The 17981-nt window shown below is 37.6% G+C and overlaps 1 protein-coding gene across 3 annotated transcripts in view; it reads left to right on the top strand.

Annotated features, from left to right (window-relative positions):
• The window catches only part of TRPC6 (transient receptor potential cation channel subfamily C member 6), a 74957-nt gene that overhangs the window by 10169 nt on the left and 46807 nt on the right, over nt 1–17981 (top strand). The window contains exon 1 of one of the 3 annotated variants that reach the window (XM_023920602.2): nt 4008–4229. The exons of 1 other annotated variant lie outside the window; for it this stretch is intronic. In XM_023920602.2, the coding sequence (XP_023776370.1) occupies nt 4213–4229 (17 nt within the window). In that variant the 5' untranslated portion in view covers nt 4008–4212. Of the gene's footprint in view, nt 1–4007; nt 4230–17981 lie in introns of those variants that run through there. One more of the 3 variants, XM_086882018.1, reaches the window with a different exon arrangement.

The raw sequence follows: 17981 nt of genomic DNA on the forward strand, positions 1-17981 counted from the left end.
TGATGCAAAGTTGTACATTTCAGATCAGTTATAAAGCAACCATACAAATCCTTTCTTCTTCTGTACAGTATGAAAGTTTGGGTTCAGGCAATGGAGCCTCCCCTTCTCCCCTTAATTTTAATGTATTTGGTTAAAATGTAGTAAGTAAAGGCAGTTAGATAAGCAAGAAGAATTCCTGATAAAAGTTTTTGATTTTTTTTCAGAACCTGTATACATCACCAAATAAACGAAAAGGCCACTTTGATTCTTATTTCTCCTGGTGTACTTTATTTCTCCAGCAGGAGAGTTTCCTTCCATCCAAACAAACTGCTATTGTATGGGTCATAACTCTGCTAGTGTCCATGCAATTTCATGCTAAAAAATGCTGTACATTGTTATTCTGCTTTGATTCGCTGGATTCTCTGGATGTTAGAATCATCATTCTTTATTGCTTAACACTGTATAACAAAAGAAAGTTTTAATTAGACTGCAGTTCCTCTCTGGAGCATGTTACAGATCCAGTATAATTTGATAATAAAAGTAGGACCATGTGAGAACTGGTTCTCATTGGTATTTACTGTTGTACCTGAAAGTCAGTGCTCCAAATTCTTTCAGTTTGAATCAATGTATCAGTTTGAATAAATACCCCTTAGGAAACTTTCTCATCTCTGTATTTCATCATAGTGAATTATTTAGCAGTAAGGTAGGTTTGTGGGGTGTCAAAGACCAAATTGCAAGACCAGTTGCAACTCAGGAAGAACAGAAATCTCAATCCACAACAGCTACCTGCCAGAGAAATATTAGCAAGGAAGAACTAACTGTTCTTGTGTCTCTTCAGTATGTTTGGTTTTTTTTTTCTTGAAGAAAAAGGTCTCAAGGTTTTCTCTGTATATTTTGAAACTTTATTTTTCCCCTGTGAAAGCAAAACTCTTGATTTCATCTTAGCTATAATAACAAGGGTTTTGTCAGGTGATTGTAAAATCCTCCCTATGCAATTCTATTACTATTACCTAACTGGAGAGCAATAACAGCTAATGACATTGTTATGTGACTAACGAGTTCATGGATTGATTCTATTCTGTGTGACCAAAGGCAAATGGTGTTCAGTGTAGGCCAGGGCATTTTACTCTTTTCTGAGTGACAATTTTTGCAAATGTGACATATTCTGCAAAATATTCTGCAATTATGAAGTAACAGTAGCTGTTAAAAGTCTCATTCAATGCTGTTGATCCATCAAATCTGATCGCAGCTCTTTTTTAGCTTGTGCTGTGTCACCATTGCATCTCAGATCTGAGAAAGCCAAATGATCTTTTCCTGATGGAATTGTGTGTGACTTGCCACTAATTCTGTTTTCTCTAAAAGTATCACTGAGGTCATGATACCAAGTACTTTAATTGTGCATAGCAGAGAACAATAAAAATCATCATTGTTTCTTTATTATTATAAGGTAATTAATTTGAACAACAGTAATTATAGATACTAGAAGTAAACTAAAGCAGTTCCTTTTTTTTTTTTTTTTTTTACACTGTTTTCCATTTTATGTAAGCACACATTGGAATGCTAAGATCTTCTGCAGGAATTCTTCATCCTGAAGTTATACTGCTGCAATTTTTATTGTGTGTGTGTGTGTGTGTGTAAGGTAAATTTAATGATATTGCATGGATTCTTTAATTAGAGGAACATCAAATTTACATGATGAAAAGGGCTTATTCCTAACGCAGATGCAGGAAGAGTATCAATAGGCACACTTCATTATTTTCTCACAGAGCTGTTAAAAAAATTGTCTCCTGGACATGAACATTGTATGTTGTGCAAACCTTTATTTTATCTAAAAAAAGTTTGCTTAGATCTAGTGTTCTCTCTGAAGTTTTTGTTAGTGGTTGAGTTCCTCATTGGTTGAGTTACAAATGCAGTTTATCAGTGAAATTTTAATTTTTTAGAAATACATGGTCAAACCTTGATTCATATTAGGTGATGGACACATTTTATTGTATGTGGAGTATAATGGAAGAACAAATGGGTAAGCATATTAACTTCCTGAATCAGTCAAATGTGACTGCTGGAATAATCTTATTCATTACATTTTTCTCAATTGTATTTGCTATATTACTGCATATCTGGGTATTTGAAACACAGTTATCTCTAGGTTACTTACCGTCTTTAGTATAGTTATACTCTCTTCTTTTTTTGCAAAGCAGAGACAACTTACTGTTCCTTCTTCCTCAGGTGCCAAGCAGAAAGTGTACATGCTGCTTCTGCAGAAGGAAGTTGCTTTGTCACTAAACCCTGACCTCTCATCCAATTCCAATAGATTATCCTATTGCTCTTTTCTGTTCAGACGTTTAAAAGATCTGTAGTACTTTTTCCTGTACTCTGAGTAGTCCTGAGTTTGTTGGTTGTCATTTTCCTAATCAGTTGTTCACATGGCTTTCATTTCATGTCCAGTCCCTTTTATCCACAATTGCATGCACCCATAAATTGTTCTAGTTCTCCTATTATAATCATGAGACATATATTCAGTGTGGTGGATCCATGATGTTAAAATCCATATTTTTCTCCCATCCTTATTTTATTGGCAGTTTTCCTCAGTTCGGAGCCCTTACCCATGACAGGTCAAGATTAGTGAGAGATACACAAAGGAGAATATATTGAAAGATATTATATTATAAAAAGGAATAGCATCTGAAGTAATAAAAGAATATGCTCTAAATAATATTTCACCATGAAAAATTCTGAATGTGGAGACTCTACCTAAGAATTTGATGAGATCTCAGGGTTGTTATATTTCATATTTACAGCTTTCCTCAGATTTCAGCTACGATATTGGTAGTCAGATTTACAAGGAATAAATACAGACTGAATAGATCTTTTGAAGATAAAAGAAATACTCAGTTTTTGATTACAAACCAGAAGCTGGCTAATCTGATTACAGCATAATTTGTTCCTGTGTTGGAGTGCTAGTTCAGTGCTGTCTGGAGGGCATGTTGATCTGCCACAACCCTGTTACAGACTCACTGTTTTGTGTCTTTCACTGTAGGCTTTATGGTTAAACCATGTAGGTGTGTTTCTCCTCATTCAATTAACTTTTTTCTTTCATTTTGTTCCACTCTGATCTATCTTTACTTGCATTGCATGTGGAAATACTGGAGTAATCTTAGTTGCCACGTTGTTTCTCTCTAGGATTCTTACTTCACAACTTGATGGGGTTTTGTTGTAAACTCTGTGCTGCAGAGGGTAGGAACAATTCTACTGAGGCTCTTGTGCATGTTTTTCTTGAAGGATGCCCAGTAGTCTTGGTTTAGAACAAGCAATAAAAAAAATGTGAATAGCTAAAACTAACAAAGCTTTATAAAAATAAAGTGAAAGTGATGTATTTACACTTATTACCTTTAGCAGCATTTCTCAGACCATGTAGCAGAGGAAGCAGCTACCTGAAGAGCTGTCTTTTTAAGGTGTTTTACATTATTTTTATCATTCATTTTCTAATCATCTCCAGGTCTCCTGTTCAAGATGATTTTTGTGTTTTTCTGACCTTTTTTGCTGATACCACACCCTATTGCCTGGAACTGTAACTGTAAAATTGTTCTAGACGTAATGGTGAAAATTGTGTCTGACTCATGCCAGAAGTAATTCATACCTCTAGAAGAACAGGGAAGAGGAATAAAACAAGGCCTTGTGAGTTTGGTCTGAATTCTGTTCAGCGTATCACCTTGTGCTTGGATCCCCACCATGCAGTTTCTGGACTGCTGTATTGCAGTTGGATTTGGATGCATTCAGTGTCTAAGATGGGCTCTGTTATCTGTACTGTGTGATAAATGTTTGTTTTCCTTCCTTTTAAAGATATACATGTAGCATGTGCACACACTCCTATATGTCCCCCTTTTCCCCCTTTTTGAAAATAGATGGCATTAAAGAAAATCAGCTTTTGTCATTAAGTGATCAAAGTAGAGAGAGCTCAGCAGAGCTCTTGACAATGCCAGCACAAGCTTGTGTTGTTATCCTGTTGCTATATTGTTGTGTTCCTCCTCATCTGCTGAAAGTTCTGTGAGTGGATGGTGTCTGGACCTTACATAGTATGAATTGTGTGAAAGAAGTCAGGAGTTCCTGCTCCCTCCCCATCACATGGCTCCCCTAAGGGCCTTGCAGCTTCTGTGCTAAGGAAATGCGTGGCACTGCTGGCACTGCAGAAGGCTTGCCCAGAGATGCAGAGAAGGTCAGGGAGAGGATAGGACCATGTCTCTGTCCCACAGGTACATAAAAGAGGTGGCTGAAGTCACCAGCCTGGCGGGGTGCACTTTGTACACACACAACTGTTTTATCTGGTTTTGTGTCCAGGGAGGGAAAATTCCAGACTTGGAAAGCAAGCAATGTTACAGAAGCTGCTGCTTCTTCTGAGGCTCTCTCTGAGTGTAGGGGCTCCATTCAAGCAGAATAGTTATTAAACTTATGACCAGGAATGCATGAAAGAGTCATTGTTAGTAACTTAAAAATGAGAGGACTACAAGGCTCTTGATAGCTATTAGTTTGTTTTGCCAAATGGGATTCTGTGCTCAAATTGCAGTTTTGTAAGCTTTCAAATTAATCTGTACACAAAAGGTATGTAGGGAGCAGTGGAAGTAATATGAAAATGTAAATTATCTAAGCCTATCCACAAATGTATATTCAGCCTTAAGACCCCTCCAGCTCAGAAAGCACTTTACCCTGTGATTAAGTCTTAATAGTTTTAAGGCAACTAAAATGAAAAGCAACAAACTTCTTTTATGAACTTAAGACTTCAATTACATAAAAGGAAGTGGAAAAAACCTACTCTATTTTTTTACTATTCTTTTGGTTCTACAAAAATATTTTTTCTTGTTTCACATATGTAGTATATTCATTGACCTTAAAAAAAACCCCAAACTTTAAAATATACTAAACCAATTCATTTAATTTTCCTAGTGTGGGTATTGTATCACACTTCTAAACATGATTCTGGCATTCTGTGCTTCTAAATGTTTTTAATTATTTTAATGATTTATTAAATTTGGAAGCAATGAATTAAATTTTCACTAGTATTTAATTGAATAATAATGAGTCATTTAATCAAGTTGATAATAATATGACTGAGAAATTTTGAAAAGCATAAAATTTTAGTTCTGGCATTTAATATTAGTTAACAATGTTTATATGATTTGATAGCATTATAGGTAGGCATGGAAGTATTATACTTTTATTGAGTTAATCTGTTTCTGTGTGTGGATTTTATAAAGCATGTTATAAGGCATTAATGCACTTGTCAGTTTTGCAGATTTAAAGGGGTTAAAAAAACAAGCTGATTTACATAAATGAAGATTGACAGATGATTTGGCATAGATGAGCAGTAGGACTTTTATCTCCTAAGTGGTTTTATTGACTGTGAAGTATTAGAATGAGAATTAATTTAACACTGGTGCTTTCTTCTTGATACCTGAGATAATTTAAATATGTCAGCACTGAGTAGTGGTGTTAACTCACATTAGAGTCAGTGCAGAGAATCACAGTGTTTCGTGCCTGATTGAAGAGCAAGGAATTGAGACTAAGGGCTTCTGACTACAGGGAAGAAATCAGCCTCTGAATTAATTTTGAAGACCAAATTGCAGTACTTACACACTAAAACCTGGATATATCTGAGAAAGTCTTTAAAAACAGAGTGCATTTTGGCTTTAGACAAATTGTTGAAGTATCTACTGACAGGACTTCAGATATTCTTACAGATGACAGTCAAGATGAGAGAATAAGTCCTGTAGCTGTATAGTTCTCCTGCAGTAGCCCTGAAACTTGTTTCAGCTTAGTTTATCCATCTCACATCTCTGCAGTTGGTTTATTGAAGATGAACTGTATTTGACTGGGTATTACTGGACTTCTATTTCATTTCTTATATTTCACTTTAATTTCTAGTTATAAAAGTTGTGCTCTGCTTCCTGCACTTCTCCAGGTATTTACTGGTTGGCTTTTCCTTGTACAGGCTGAAGGGCTGTGTGGATTTTCAATTACCTGGATGACTTACATTCTTACTGATAAAACTGCCTTTTGTGTGTGTCTTGTGAGGGGTGTTGTGTTTTGATTTGAGAACCTTAAAAATTTGCATTTTTAGTAGTAAAGCGGATGACTGCATGATTTATAATTTGCAAAATGACAAAAAATAACTTTACTGTCATCCACTTTCTTTAATGACATTTCAGGTCTCCTTATATTTATCTTTGGAATTCCTCTAATTTACAAAAACAATTCTTTGAACTCATGCTACAGATGCGACTGAGACACAGATAAATATGATGGGGATAATGGGGCATTTAAGCATGTCAACATAACTGAGAAAAGACGAGAGATTTTGTAACAGCTGTCACTACCTGAAAATCACCCTTATTTATGGCATTGACTGTGGGAAGGGAGCAATGTTTGCAAAGTTTATATAGATGAACAACACTGAGATATATTTTATTTGAAGACAAACTTATTATGAACTTTAAAAAGCTGCTTTTTCATGCATGCAAAGCCCTCCAAATAGTAAATTTATTTTAAGATTGTGAAGATTAATTTTTCTGATTATGGATGTTCATATTGTAACACCACTTCTCGAATGAGGAACTTACTGCACGGGCAACTATAGGTGCTGTGGAAATAAATGTCTTTGATTATTTGTATCTGACACTGGATTTAAAAGATCTCTGATTTTGTGACTTTCAAATGAATTTCCTAATGTGAGCTTCAAGGTTGGATAAAGCTGCCTCTGTATGATCATGGCAGAATGTTTTTATGTGCATTCTGTCAAAATTTATCCTGGTGAAAAAGTACTAGTCTGTCAGCCACCCGGTACTCATTTAGCCATATTTTTCCAGTTACAAGTGTAATAACTTCAAGGAAAGTTAATGGTGACCTTCAAGCCTGAAAAACACTGAAACATTCTCTGTTTTAAAGTTACATCTCAAGATATATAGTACACTTTCAGGCTGAGAGCTTTCATTAGGTACTTCTATACTGTGAGCTGATCTAATTTTGATTTTGGGACTTTCTGAACCAGATAGAGGTCATGATTTGTTTTTCTGCAATAGGTGAATGCTTCCAACTTAGGGCAAATGGTTACTCTGACATCCATATCAGGGCGAGTTTAGTGAAGCAGATTATTATCTGTGCTTTCTTTACTCTAAAAAGTACATTTCAGTGACCAAAATTCTTGTTTAGAGCCTGAAGGCATCATTGCACTTGACACAATAATTCACAATAGAAAGGCTCTGTAATATATTCTCATGTGTGTATTGAAATGTCAAAGGGTTACGTAGGTCACCGACTGGAGTCCTTAAAATTTAGAAACCCTTTCACCTTCAAACAAGCTTGAGCATCCTAAATATGGTCAATAACTAGAAATTTATGAAGTATGGTTGGTAAAAAAATAAGCTACATTTTAGTCAGATGAATGCTTAGAGGAAGAAGTCTGTCTCTTACAGAGAAATTTCATGTTTGTAGAGTTGACACAAAATGTGTAAAAGAAGGAATATGGAAAATATTAAAATAATTTTTTCAAAGCCTCAGAAACTTTCAGTTCTAAAATCAAACAATCTTTTATCTGCCATTTCAGTTTTTAATAGCTCTATCAGATAGGGGTGATATTTTGTGACTAATGAATGGTAAATGTACCAGTCCCATTTTAAGAACATAATACAAAGTTTTACACAGAAAATTGAAGAAAAGAATAAAAAGACAAAATTAAACTTAGCACACTTAGCACATAGCTACTGCAAGATTAACTGTATATTAATAAGAAGGACAATAAAAGTTAATATACCAAGACTGAGTAATGCACTTAATATATTATCATGTAGGAATTATATGTTAAGAAATACTTTTGACATTGAAGAAATTGCTTTGGTGGAAGGAAAGAAGGGGTTGAATTCTGGTTTCCAAATGTTTAACTTCTGCAGTTTTTCATGATGTAACTCCTTGCTTAGTTCAAGGAAATATTTTTTTATTTTGTCTTTGAAGCATTATGTATCTAGAAAATTTTTTGTATAGTAGAGGTCCTCCCAGATGAAGAAGAAACAACACAGTTCCTTCAATTTTTTCTCAAGAGCTCTTTTCTTGACTTTTAATAATTTATTACCACACATCACACCTTGCTGGTGGTGATTTGGTCCATATTCAATCACTTGTAACATAGTTGCCTCTCAGAAGCAGTTCCTGTTTCTTAAGTTTCTCTGCTTCTAAAATATACTTATTTATTCATTTTCTGTGTGGAAAGGGAGGCTACCTCTATACTTGTGGATACTGGAATGCAGTTTTCTATGGTATTAAAGTGATCATTGAGTCACCAAATCATAGAACAGTATGGGCTGAAATGAACCTGTTAAGGTAATTTTGACTAAACCCCTGCTCTGAGAAGGTCCAACTAGTTCATGGTGCACATGGTATTGTTCAGCTGAGTTTGAACAATTACAGTTTCTAGCAGTGGAGACTCCATAAATTGTCAGTCTCTGCCATGGGGGAATCATTTTTTCTTTAAACCAAATCTGAATTTCCTGTGTTGCAACTTCTGCTTATTGCATCTTGTACTTTCACTGAGAATGAGTCTGGCTCATTTACCTTCATATCCTTCCAGCAGGTCTTTATAGAAAGCAGTAAGGCCTTTACCTCCGCTTTCTTTCCTTCAAGATGGCCAAGAACAGTGTCCTCAATCTGTTCTTTCATTTCTTGAGCTCCAGCACCCTTGAGCACTTGCTGGACTTAGCCTGTTATGTCCATGTCCTACTTTTGTCCTGTGAGTCCAGAACTGGACGCAGTACTCCAGATGTGCCCAGCAGTGTCTCAGCACTGCCCAGAAAAGGGTAAGGATGACTTTCCTTGGTCTGCTGGTAGTGCTGTTACTGATACAGCGCTGTACATGGTCGATTGCCCTTGCCAAAAGGGCACATTGCTGACTCTTCTTTACCTCAAGGACCTTCAGATCCTTTGTGGAACGCTGCATATTATCCAGCTGTTCTCCAGCTTGTTGCATCAGGTTAATCTGTCTTGGACACAGACTTTAAAAATGCCTTTGCTGAAGTTTATAATGTTACATTTGGCCCACTTCTGAGGTCTACCCTTTGAGCAGCAGCCCTGCCTTCCACTGTGTTGATGCTCCCACCATCTTCGCAAAGGTGTGCTCTACCTTGTCATCCGTATCACACATTAAACACTGCTAAACACTGATTTTGTTCCAGGAGGGATGCACTGGTAACCAGCTGTAGCTGGGCTTGGCAGTGCTTACCGTTACCTTTTCAGCCAAATGCCCTGGCATTTTTGTGTTCATTTTATCCTGTCCCTCTCCAAAACATACCTTACGTGTCAATTTGTCTATCCCACTGTGGGAGGCCTTGCTAAAATCAAGGTCAGTGATGCCATTTCTCTAGCTCAGTGCAGGGAGCCCAACATCTTGTCATGGAAGGAAGTGAAAATGTCAGGAGTGATTTGCTGTCTAGTAAACTGATGCTGCCAATTCTCCTTGTTATCCTTCATGTGTGGGAAATGTCTTCTGGGAGAAAGGCTTACTGAGATACTGAGAATGGGCTGATTCACCTACAGCTGTGCACAGGTTATCTCTGGGAAAGCCCTTTTTTGAAAATGGGTCCAACATTTGCCTTTTCTGGGTATCAAGAATCAGGAGCCTTTTTCAATTGCCAAAACCTTTGAAAGATAGTAGATGGCAATCTTGCAATGCTATTGGCAGGGTCCCTCAGCATCTTTGCATATGTCTGATGTGATCAGTTGTATTTATGTATTATCAATTGTCCCAATTTAATCTTCTGGTAATGTAGACAATGCTTTACTCCCCTGCACTCTGATAGTTGGCTCACAGACTTGACAAACTTTGCCCATCAAGGCAAAGAAAGCACCAAGCTCCTCAGACTTACTCACGCCGTTAGGCTCACTGCCGCACTGAATAATGGACCCATCTTCTCTTCAGCCTCCATTTTTACTATTTGGTTTCTTTAAGAACCTTTAGAGTTGCTCTTCATTTCCTTTGCTAATTGTAACTTTACCCAGACTTTGGTTTACCTATCCCTATGTGGTTGGACAGTATCTTTGTATTTAATAAAATAATTTCCTCCTTCCCCCACCCCTGTGCTTCTGTTTTATGCTTGTTCTCAATCAGGACATTGTTGTTAATCCATGCTGGCCTGCTGCTATGCTTTTTTTGGTGTATCACAAAAGGCTCTTTTCATACTTTTGAGGAATGTGTCCTGAAAACCAACAGAGTCCTCCTGACTTTCAGCCTTCCTACAGGATGCTGCTGAGCAGCTTTCTAAACAAGGTCGTGTGTGCTCTCCTGAAGTCCAAGACTCTAAATACTGTTGTTTGTCTCACTGCCTTCTTTCAAGGCAGTGAGACAAACTTCTTTGAACTGAACCTTCTTTTGAACTGTACAACCTCAGTTGTTCCTGATGATAAGGTTGTTGATAACCTTTGTATCTTATACCAATTCTTAGATTGTAACGAGTAACGTTAGAGTAACGTAATCTTAGATTGTAGAGAGTAACGAGTTGGAAAGTTCTCTGTCCTGCTTTTTGCCTGATCCATATACAGTGTTACAAACAATTCCCTTCACAGTTTAAGAATCAGGAGTGTTTCTGGACCTGTTTCCAAATGTTTGTTTTCATGCAGCCACCCTGTCCTCAACAGTGAGTTTTCTGGAACTGACCACAGTGGCTGTAGTGAAACATTCATTTTAACCAGCGTGGAGGCTGCTGAGGATTAGCCCCACAGGCCTGCTGTGCAGACAGTTGACTAAACTTGTGAAAAACTCTGTACCAGCCAGTGCCAATTAAAAGAACACATTTCTTTGTTCTGTAAAAGACTTTCACTAGTTCTAAAAAGGGGAGAGATACAAAACAAATGGTAGAGGAATTTAAGCATGTGTATGTGTTCCCCCAAGCACTCAGTTGGTCCTGACTGATTGGTGTTGCTAAAGGACACAAAATGATTCACATGAACACTCTCAGTGTCAGAACAAAAAACTGTCTTTCATTCTCTGACTCCAGTATTTATAGTTTCTCAACAATGTCCAGGGATTGGATAACTAAGTTACCACCTTTCCAAACACACTGGTGATGAGCAACGTCCATCAAAAGACATTTCTTAGAAGGAATGTGGTAAACAACTTATGTTTATAGGATTTTCATGGGAAAGTAACTAAAACTATGAAAACATTATCAGAAGGCTTTAATTTTCAGAGCGACACTGAGCTGGGAAAGTTCAAAGCAGAGAGTTCACTGATAGTAAGAGACAAGTGGTCTGTCTTAACAGTCCCCCTCTTCATGCCCCCCACCTGCTCTACTGGTTTTCCTTGCTCTAGAAGTCTGCTTCCTACTGATTCTAGAAGGAAAGCTGAAGGAGTAGCTGATGCTCTTTGATTAAATCTGTCTGTGAGCACTTCCAAAGCCCTGCACCTGACCCATACCCTGTAAGCTTCTGGGATCAGAGCATCCTCTCCCCATTTCCATCTTCCCCACCCCCTTCCTGTCTCCATTTGGCTTTATAGAAAAGAACAAATATGCAGGTTGGGAGGGAGCCGTATAACTGCAGTTTTTTCAAAGCAGAGTTTGGACTTAATCTTAATAAATAAATCTTCTATGACAGTTTAATTTAGCTGCATATTATAGCCACAATGTAACCATTGAAAAGAATCTTCTCTGACAATACAATGGAAGGCAGTATATTTATAGTTATACAATAGAGTGTAAATGTGTTCTCAAATATTTCTAATAAAATAAAAATATCTTGTAGTAGCAAAAAGAAATTGGCTAGAGCAATGCTTATGATTTTTTTGTATGATAGTATTTAATTGAAAAGTTACTCACAGTGTATGGGGTTTTTAATGTTTTTTAATTTTTTTTTTTTTTTAATGTTTGCAATATCTCTAGTGAATGTTACACTTCCCTGAACTCCTCTATATGGTACTTCTTATCAATTTATTGAAACTAATTATGAAGATTTTGCATTTGTAGTGGTAGAATTTAAATCTGTGTATTGCTGTAATTCTGCAGTGATGGGCATCTCCTTCTGGATGGAGATGTCATGACTTGTACTGAACTGGAGCTTTTCAGCCAGGACAGGTCAAACCTAGCTCCTGCAGAATCCCCATCTCATCATCAGTCAATGCTGCTGGAGACATGTAGCAGCTGGGTACTATGGGTTGTGTCTCTGCTGGCCCACATTTACCCCAGGGCTGCAGTCAGTTGTTTCTCATTATCCCAGAGCAATGGGACACTGCAGGAGTCCTATGGACTCAATACTTCAGTTTCTTGCCAGTGTGATAGCTGTAGGCTGTTTTGTGTGGTGCGAGTTCACAGAATCACAGAATAAGCTGAGTTGGAAGGGGCCCACAAGGATCACTGAGCCCAACTCCTGGCCCTGCACAGCACCATCCCCAAGAGTCACACCATGTTCCAGAGACTGTTGTCCAAACACTTTCTGAACTCTGTCAGGCTGGTTCAGTGACCACTTCCCTGGGGAGCCTTTTCCAGTGCCCAAACACCTTCTAAGTGAAAAGCCTTTTTCTGATACCCAACCTGAACCTCCCCTGACACAGCTTCAGGCCATTCCCTCGGGTCCTGTCACTGGTCATCACAGAGAGGAGATCAGTGTCTTTCCCTCCTCTTCCCCCCATAAGGAAATTCTAAATGCAATGAGGTCTCCCTTCAGTCTCCTCCAGGCTGAACAGGCTGAATGACCTCAGCTGCTCCACCCCCAGCCCCTTCACCACCCTCGTGGCCCTCCTTTGGGCACTCTCTAGGAGCTCTGTCTCTGCAGCACACTCCCACTGTGTATGCTGTCACAGCTTCTTCTTATCTTTGTAATCCCAGAGTGCTGATAGTCTGCTATCAGCTGAGAGTTTGGATACACCAACTAGGAGTACTGGTTTGCAGAAAATAAAAATGCTTATGTTCCATTTATCATGGAATGAGATTTCCTGAGGACTTCAGTAGCAGCCAGTTCATGGCTAAAAGAGGTATCAGCCACAGGTCAAGATGCATATAAGGTTGATAAATACTATTTTGTAATAATATTTTGCAGAAGTTTCTTATGGGAATTTTCTTAATGTTAAACATAGGTTTTTTTCTTAATGTTGTGTCTAATATGTACTTTCTCCGTATTAAAAACAGGTAGAGAAAGGACATAGCAGAAGTTCGCAAATAGTTACAGCAAAGAGACTCATCAGTCTAAAGTTTAATTCTTCCTGAAAAATAGAAAACCTTGCTAGATGAATAATGCTTGCTTTAAAAGCTCCTCACATTTTATCAATATTGCCTCCAACATGAGAAGTGACATAAACTCCTCTTTCAAATCCTATAGGAGAGATTTTCAGATATTTTATGAAATACTTCAATTTTAAAAGACTTTTCTTTGGTTCCAATCCCGATCTCAAAAGTAGTTTTTTTCAGTTTATAATTTCCATAGGTATTTGTGATTGACTATCTTAGAACTCTGGTTTCAGGAGATAAGTATAAAGAATTTTCATCAGAAAACTTTCTGATATCTTTGAGATTCCTCTAGTCATATAAATCACTTCTATTTTATGAGGCTGTATTTGAATAAATATGTCTGACGTTTCTTGGTAACGTAAGAACAAGCAGCATTCCAATAAATTGTGAAAATGAGGTAATGAGAAAATTAGGAATCATTTACTCCTCCAGTAAATTCACATCTGAAAAGTGAAGACAGGTTTCTTGATAATTTCTAAAAACCATTCCCTGAGGATTACATAACACAAGTGAGATTCTGTGGTGACAGGATACAAGGATTTATACTTCTGTATAATGAATTCAAATCCACTTTGTGCTGTTATAACTGGGGGAAAGATCCTTGCCTAACTAAAAATATCATACTTAACTGAACTTCAAGAATCAAACTTCAAAATTATTTGTAGCCTCTTGTTCTGTGTTCATAAGAAATTACTTGGCGTTCTCATTTTAATTCCACATATACTATCAGCATCTATGCACCTAATGTTTCTGGCTGTCTACAGAATCAGGTATTTCATAGGGATTATATAAATAGCTTGCTGCTCCCACAGGGAACCTCTAGGTGGATATGTATTTGCAGTCCTGAACAGGTGGATGCCAGCTTGGCCTGAACTTGCTCTTAGCTCATAAATGCCATTGGTGTGGTGCAGCATTTGGGTTATGCACTCAGTGGGAAGGCAGATGGCTCAGGCTGAACTTGTGGTTTGGCTGTGATTACTCGGCTTTGCTCTTGGTGGAGGTTCACATCAGTCCAGTTTAGAAAGTCAGCAGAGAGAACCCTCGCCTGCAGGCAGGGATTACACTAATTTTTATGTCCATTAGTGTATTTGCCCAGGAACTTCCATTTGGCTTTTCTGCTACATGAAGGAAAGGGAGAACCTTGCAGTGATTACAGTGTATGATCTATTCTACTTCTACTATTGCCTTAAGTGTAACTATTGCTTATCAATGACATATTTATTACAATATTTTGCTTTCACTAAAATATTTGTTTCCTTGCAGTTTTATTCTGATTTCATATTTCAGAACACTTTGAAAGTCTTTGTTTCTTCCCACTGCTCTAGTTTTCCACTTTTCTCAGTGTTTACCTTCACAAAAAGTAAAAGATTGCAAATTATCTGTATAGGACAATTCAAAAGATCCAAAGGATCCTGATACAGCCATTAATTATAATGAAATTGTTATGCTGTCCATTTTGTATGACTTTTTCTCACTTTGTTTCATTTTCTAGAAAACATCTTGATGTAGCATGAAACAGTTGTAGTCCTAGAGATATCATGGGTTGAAATGTCAGTTTCTTTCAATTGTTTTAGTTTTCTTCAAACTCCCTCATCCATCCCAAATATCTTCTAACTGTACAATAATATTTACATTTTTACATTGCAAACACCATGTTCAGAGAAAACAGATGGCTCATTTTTTTCTAATAAATGTCAGTCTGAACTGAATGAAAAAAAAAAAGGATTTAGGGAAAACTGGGAGGAAAAGCTGCTGCTTCTTGTACAAAGGACTTTTTTGATTTTAGGAGTGTCATACATTTCTAATGAATGCAAGACTTCGGGCTTTTTTGCCTCTCTTTCCTCTTCAATTCATAAATAAATACACAATATTCTTTTCTTCTCTTTGTTTTGTTATATCCCCTGACCTTGGAAATATATGGGGGAAGGGAAATCTTGTCATTCAGCTAGCCATGTTTCCTGGGATATGCAAGGTTTATTATTTGTTTTGGAAACACAGGAGCTTTATTGGAGTTATTCTTGGGCATCTGCTCTCTACACATTTTTCTTTCAGGACCCAATGTGCCTTTTCCAACTTTTTGAGTGTACCCAGCAATTTCACACAACACCTGTAAATGCAATCAGTAACTACTAGGAACTGAATTGAAAAATTATAATTTTGCCAGTCGTAAACCTGTTGGTCGCAAAACTACCGTTTTCTTGTGTGTCTGGACAGCATCTCACACGACAGGTTTCTGCTCAGTTTCTAGTCCCTAGGCTATGTCTGTACTATTAAATGAGTAAGTGCCAGGGAATGTTCCTGGCCAGCAGATCTCACTCTGTATGGCTAAATTATTAGAATGATCCCTGGTATGTTTTTGGGATAAGCCAACTAGCATTCCCAAATATTCCCACGCACCACTCAGGAGTTAACCCAGGCCATGGAAAATTTCCATTAGCTGGTCTGAATGCTGCCACCATGATTTTGTAAATAACAGGGTTTAATGAAGGGTCAGGGGCTGTTCAGCACCAGTTCACTTTTTGGTGCAGATACACCAGTTCCCATATGTGTCTCCCACATATACTCTAACTCATAGTTTTCTTCAGCTTTCCTGCCCATGTCTTGAGTCTTCCAAGGAAAGAAAATAATTCTTCTGGCTGAAAGACCATCATAGCATGCTCCAGACAGGTCCTTAATATGGACAGGGATAGGACCAGGACAATGGAGCAAACAGCAGAAAGCACCTACAATTCTCTTTCTCTGTAATCATACATGATGTGTCCTTTTCTGAGCATAGAACAATTATTTTGACTCTTGTTTCCTGCATTAAGGAGAGGAGTCTATAATTTCTTGGGACATTATTTGTATTGCAGAAACTTGAAACCTTCAAAGAGCTGGAGGCAGCTCACTAGCTTTCCCTGTGATACAACAACTCATTGCACTAAGCATATGAGATCAAGAAGAGTGAATGAACAAAACAGAGTGGTGTGCTGAAAGCCAGGGAAATGAATGAGCTTCATCCCTCTCTCTGGAATTCCATGCGTGAACATTTATATCTTAATGATAGGGTTAAATTCAAGTACACACAGAAAATACGATATGCAAAACTTGTCTGTACTTACATAGGTTGACTAGTATTTTACATAGTGCAGCAAAGCAGAATGCATTTTTTAAGAGTTTTCATTTTGATAAACAGTGACATACAGCCAAGTCATACAGTAAAATCCCAGCCTCGTTAAAATGAACAACAGAGCTTTATATTGTCTTTGATTGAGTAAGAGTTTTATTTAGGCTTTTCATGGGCGTTTGTTCACTTGTTTTGTGTTTCAAAGACTGACGTTCTCATACATTGTGCTAACTAAAGTGAGATGGTGGCATATTTTAATAATGATTCCTCTCTTCCAAACAGATAAGATTATTTCATTTCATTACAGGACTTTTCAGACCCTTTTTGAACATGAAAGGTCCAGACCAGTTCCCACACAAGTCAGTAACATTTGGATCAGATTCAAGGGGATGTTTGGCTTTATCTAGTTTATGCTGCCATGGTGAAAATGCAACTGCCTGGGGAATATTCACAGTATTATTTGACCTTTTGCAAGAGCTTAGATTGAATATCAGAAAAGTGTTCTTACATAAATCTCTCAGAGACTTGCTTTAAATCTAATTTCTGGTACAACTTCTAGCAAAATTCCCTGCATTCTGCTTTACAGAGTGGCAGAGTTTGAAAAAATGTCATGCTTCAAATTACAGACAAAGTTATAGTCAGAATGATTTAAGGATGTTGGCAGGATGAGGTCTGGGTACAAAGGCAACACCTTTCTGGGACCAGTTAGTGTAGACCTGAATCAGAGCATGAAAAAGTATTAATCCTCTCAGATAATTTTAGTGACGTGTATGTAGGTATCTACATCTCAACTAGCCATGGTTAGTTCTTTTACAAAAAATGGAGATAAATAGGCACTTCTAATGTGCAGTTCCACATAGACATTTTCTTGGGGCAGTGAATCATGCTGTGGAAGGGCTTATTTCTGTCCATCAGCAGTGGGGAGGGTTCAGGATGCCGAGTTCAGTTGCAGATGTCTGCATTGTGTGCATCTATATTTAGTCAAATCAATCGTGTCTGATTGTGTCACACATAATAGATATGATTAGATATTATCTCATTTTCCAAGTCAGTTGTGGTGTCAACATGAGTACACCCCATTAAAAGCATCAGATTATTTTCTACTGTGCTGAGTGACTCACGTTTAATTTTCTCAAAAGAAAAACAGACCATTCGGACATACACTGTGTTTCTTACTGGTGGGTTTCTTGTGTGGCTAAAGTCAGAAAGATCTAGTGTGGTGAGATAGACTATCCACAGCAGGAGAGAGACTGCTTGACACAAGAGTTCCTCCAGATCTCATTAGAACTAGAAATGTGAGCGAGTCAGTGTTCTGAGTCCTTTTTTGGGAGTATTTGGAAATGCCTGGGGTCTTCTGCTCAGGTGGGTTGAAATCTTCTGTGTAACATTATGAGAATCAGAGTCTAATTTGGTCCTTCTAGGAGGAGCTGCTGGCATTCAAACCTTCCTTCAAAAATTCTGCAGCTGTTCAAGGGAAAGTGATTAGTTTACTAACTCCGTCAAAAAGCATTTAGGAATTAAAGTCAAAAGAAGAGGTGGTAGGGAACTTCTTGTTCAATGAGTTGTGATTAAAACAAAGTAAAATATTGAAGCATTGATTTAGAAATTAAACTTAAAAAGTTATAGACTTAACCATATCAAGC

The sequence above is a fragment of the Cyanistes caeruleus genome, chromosome 3 (assembly GCF_971803275.1).
Source record: "Cyanistes caeruleus chromosome 3, bCyaCae1.hap1.1, whole genome shotgun sequence".
Classification (NCBI taxonomy): Eukaryota; Metazoa; Chordata; class Aves; order Passeriformes; family Paridae; genus Cyanistes; species Cyanistes caeruleus.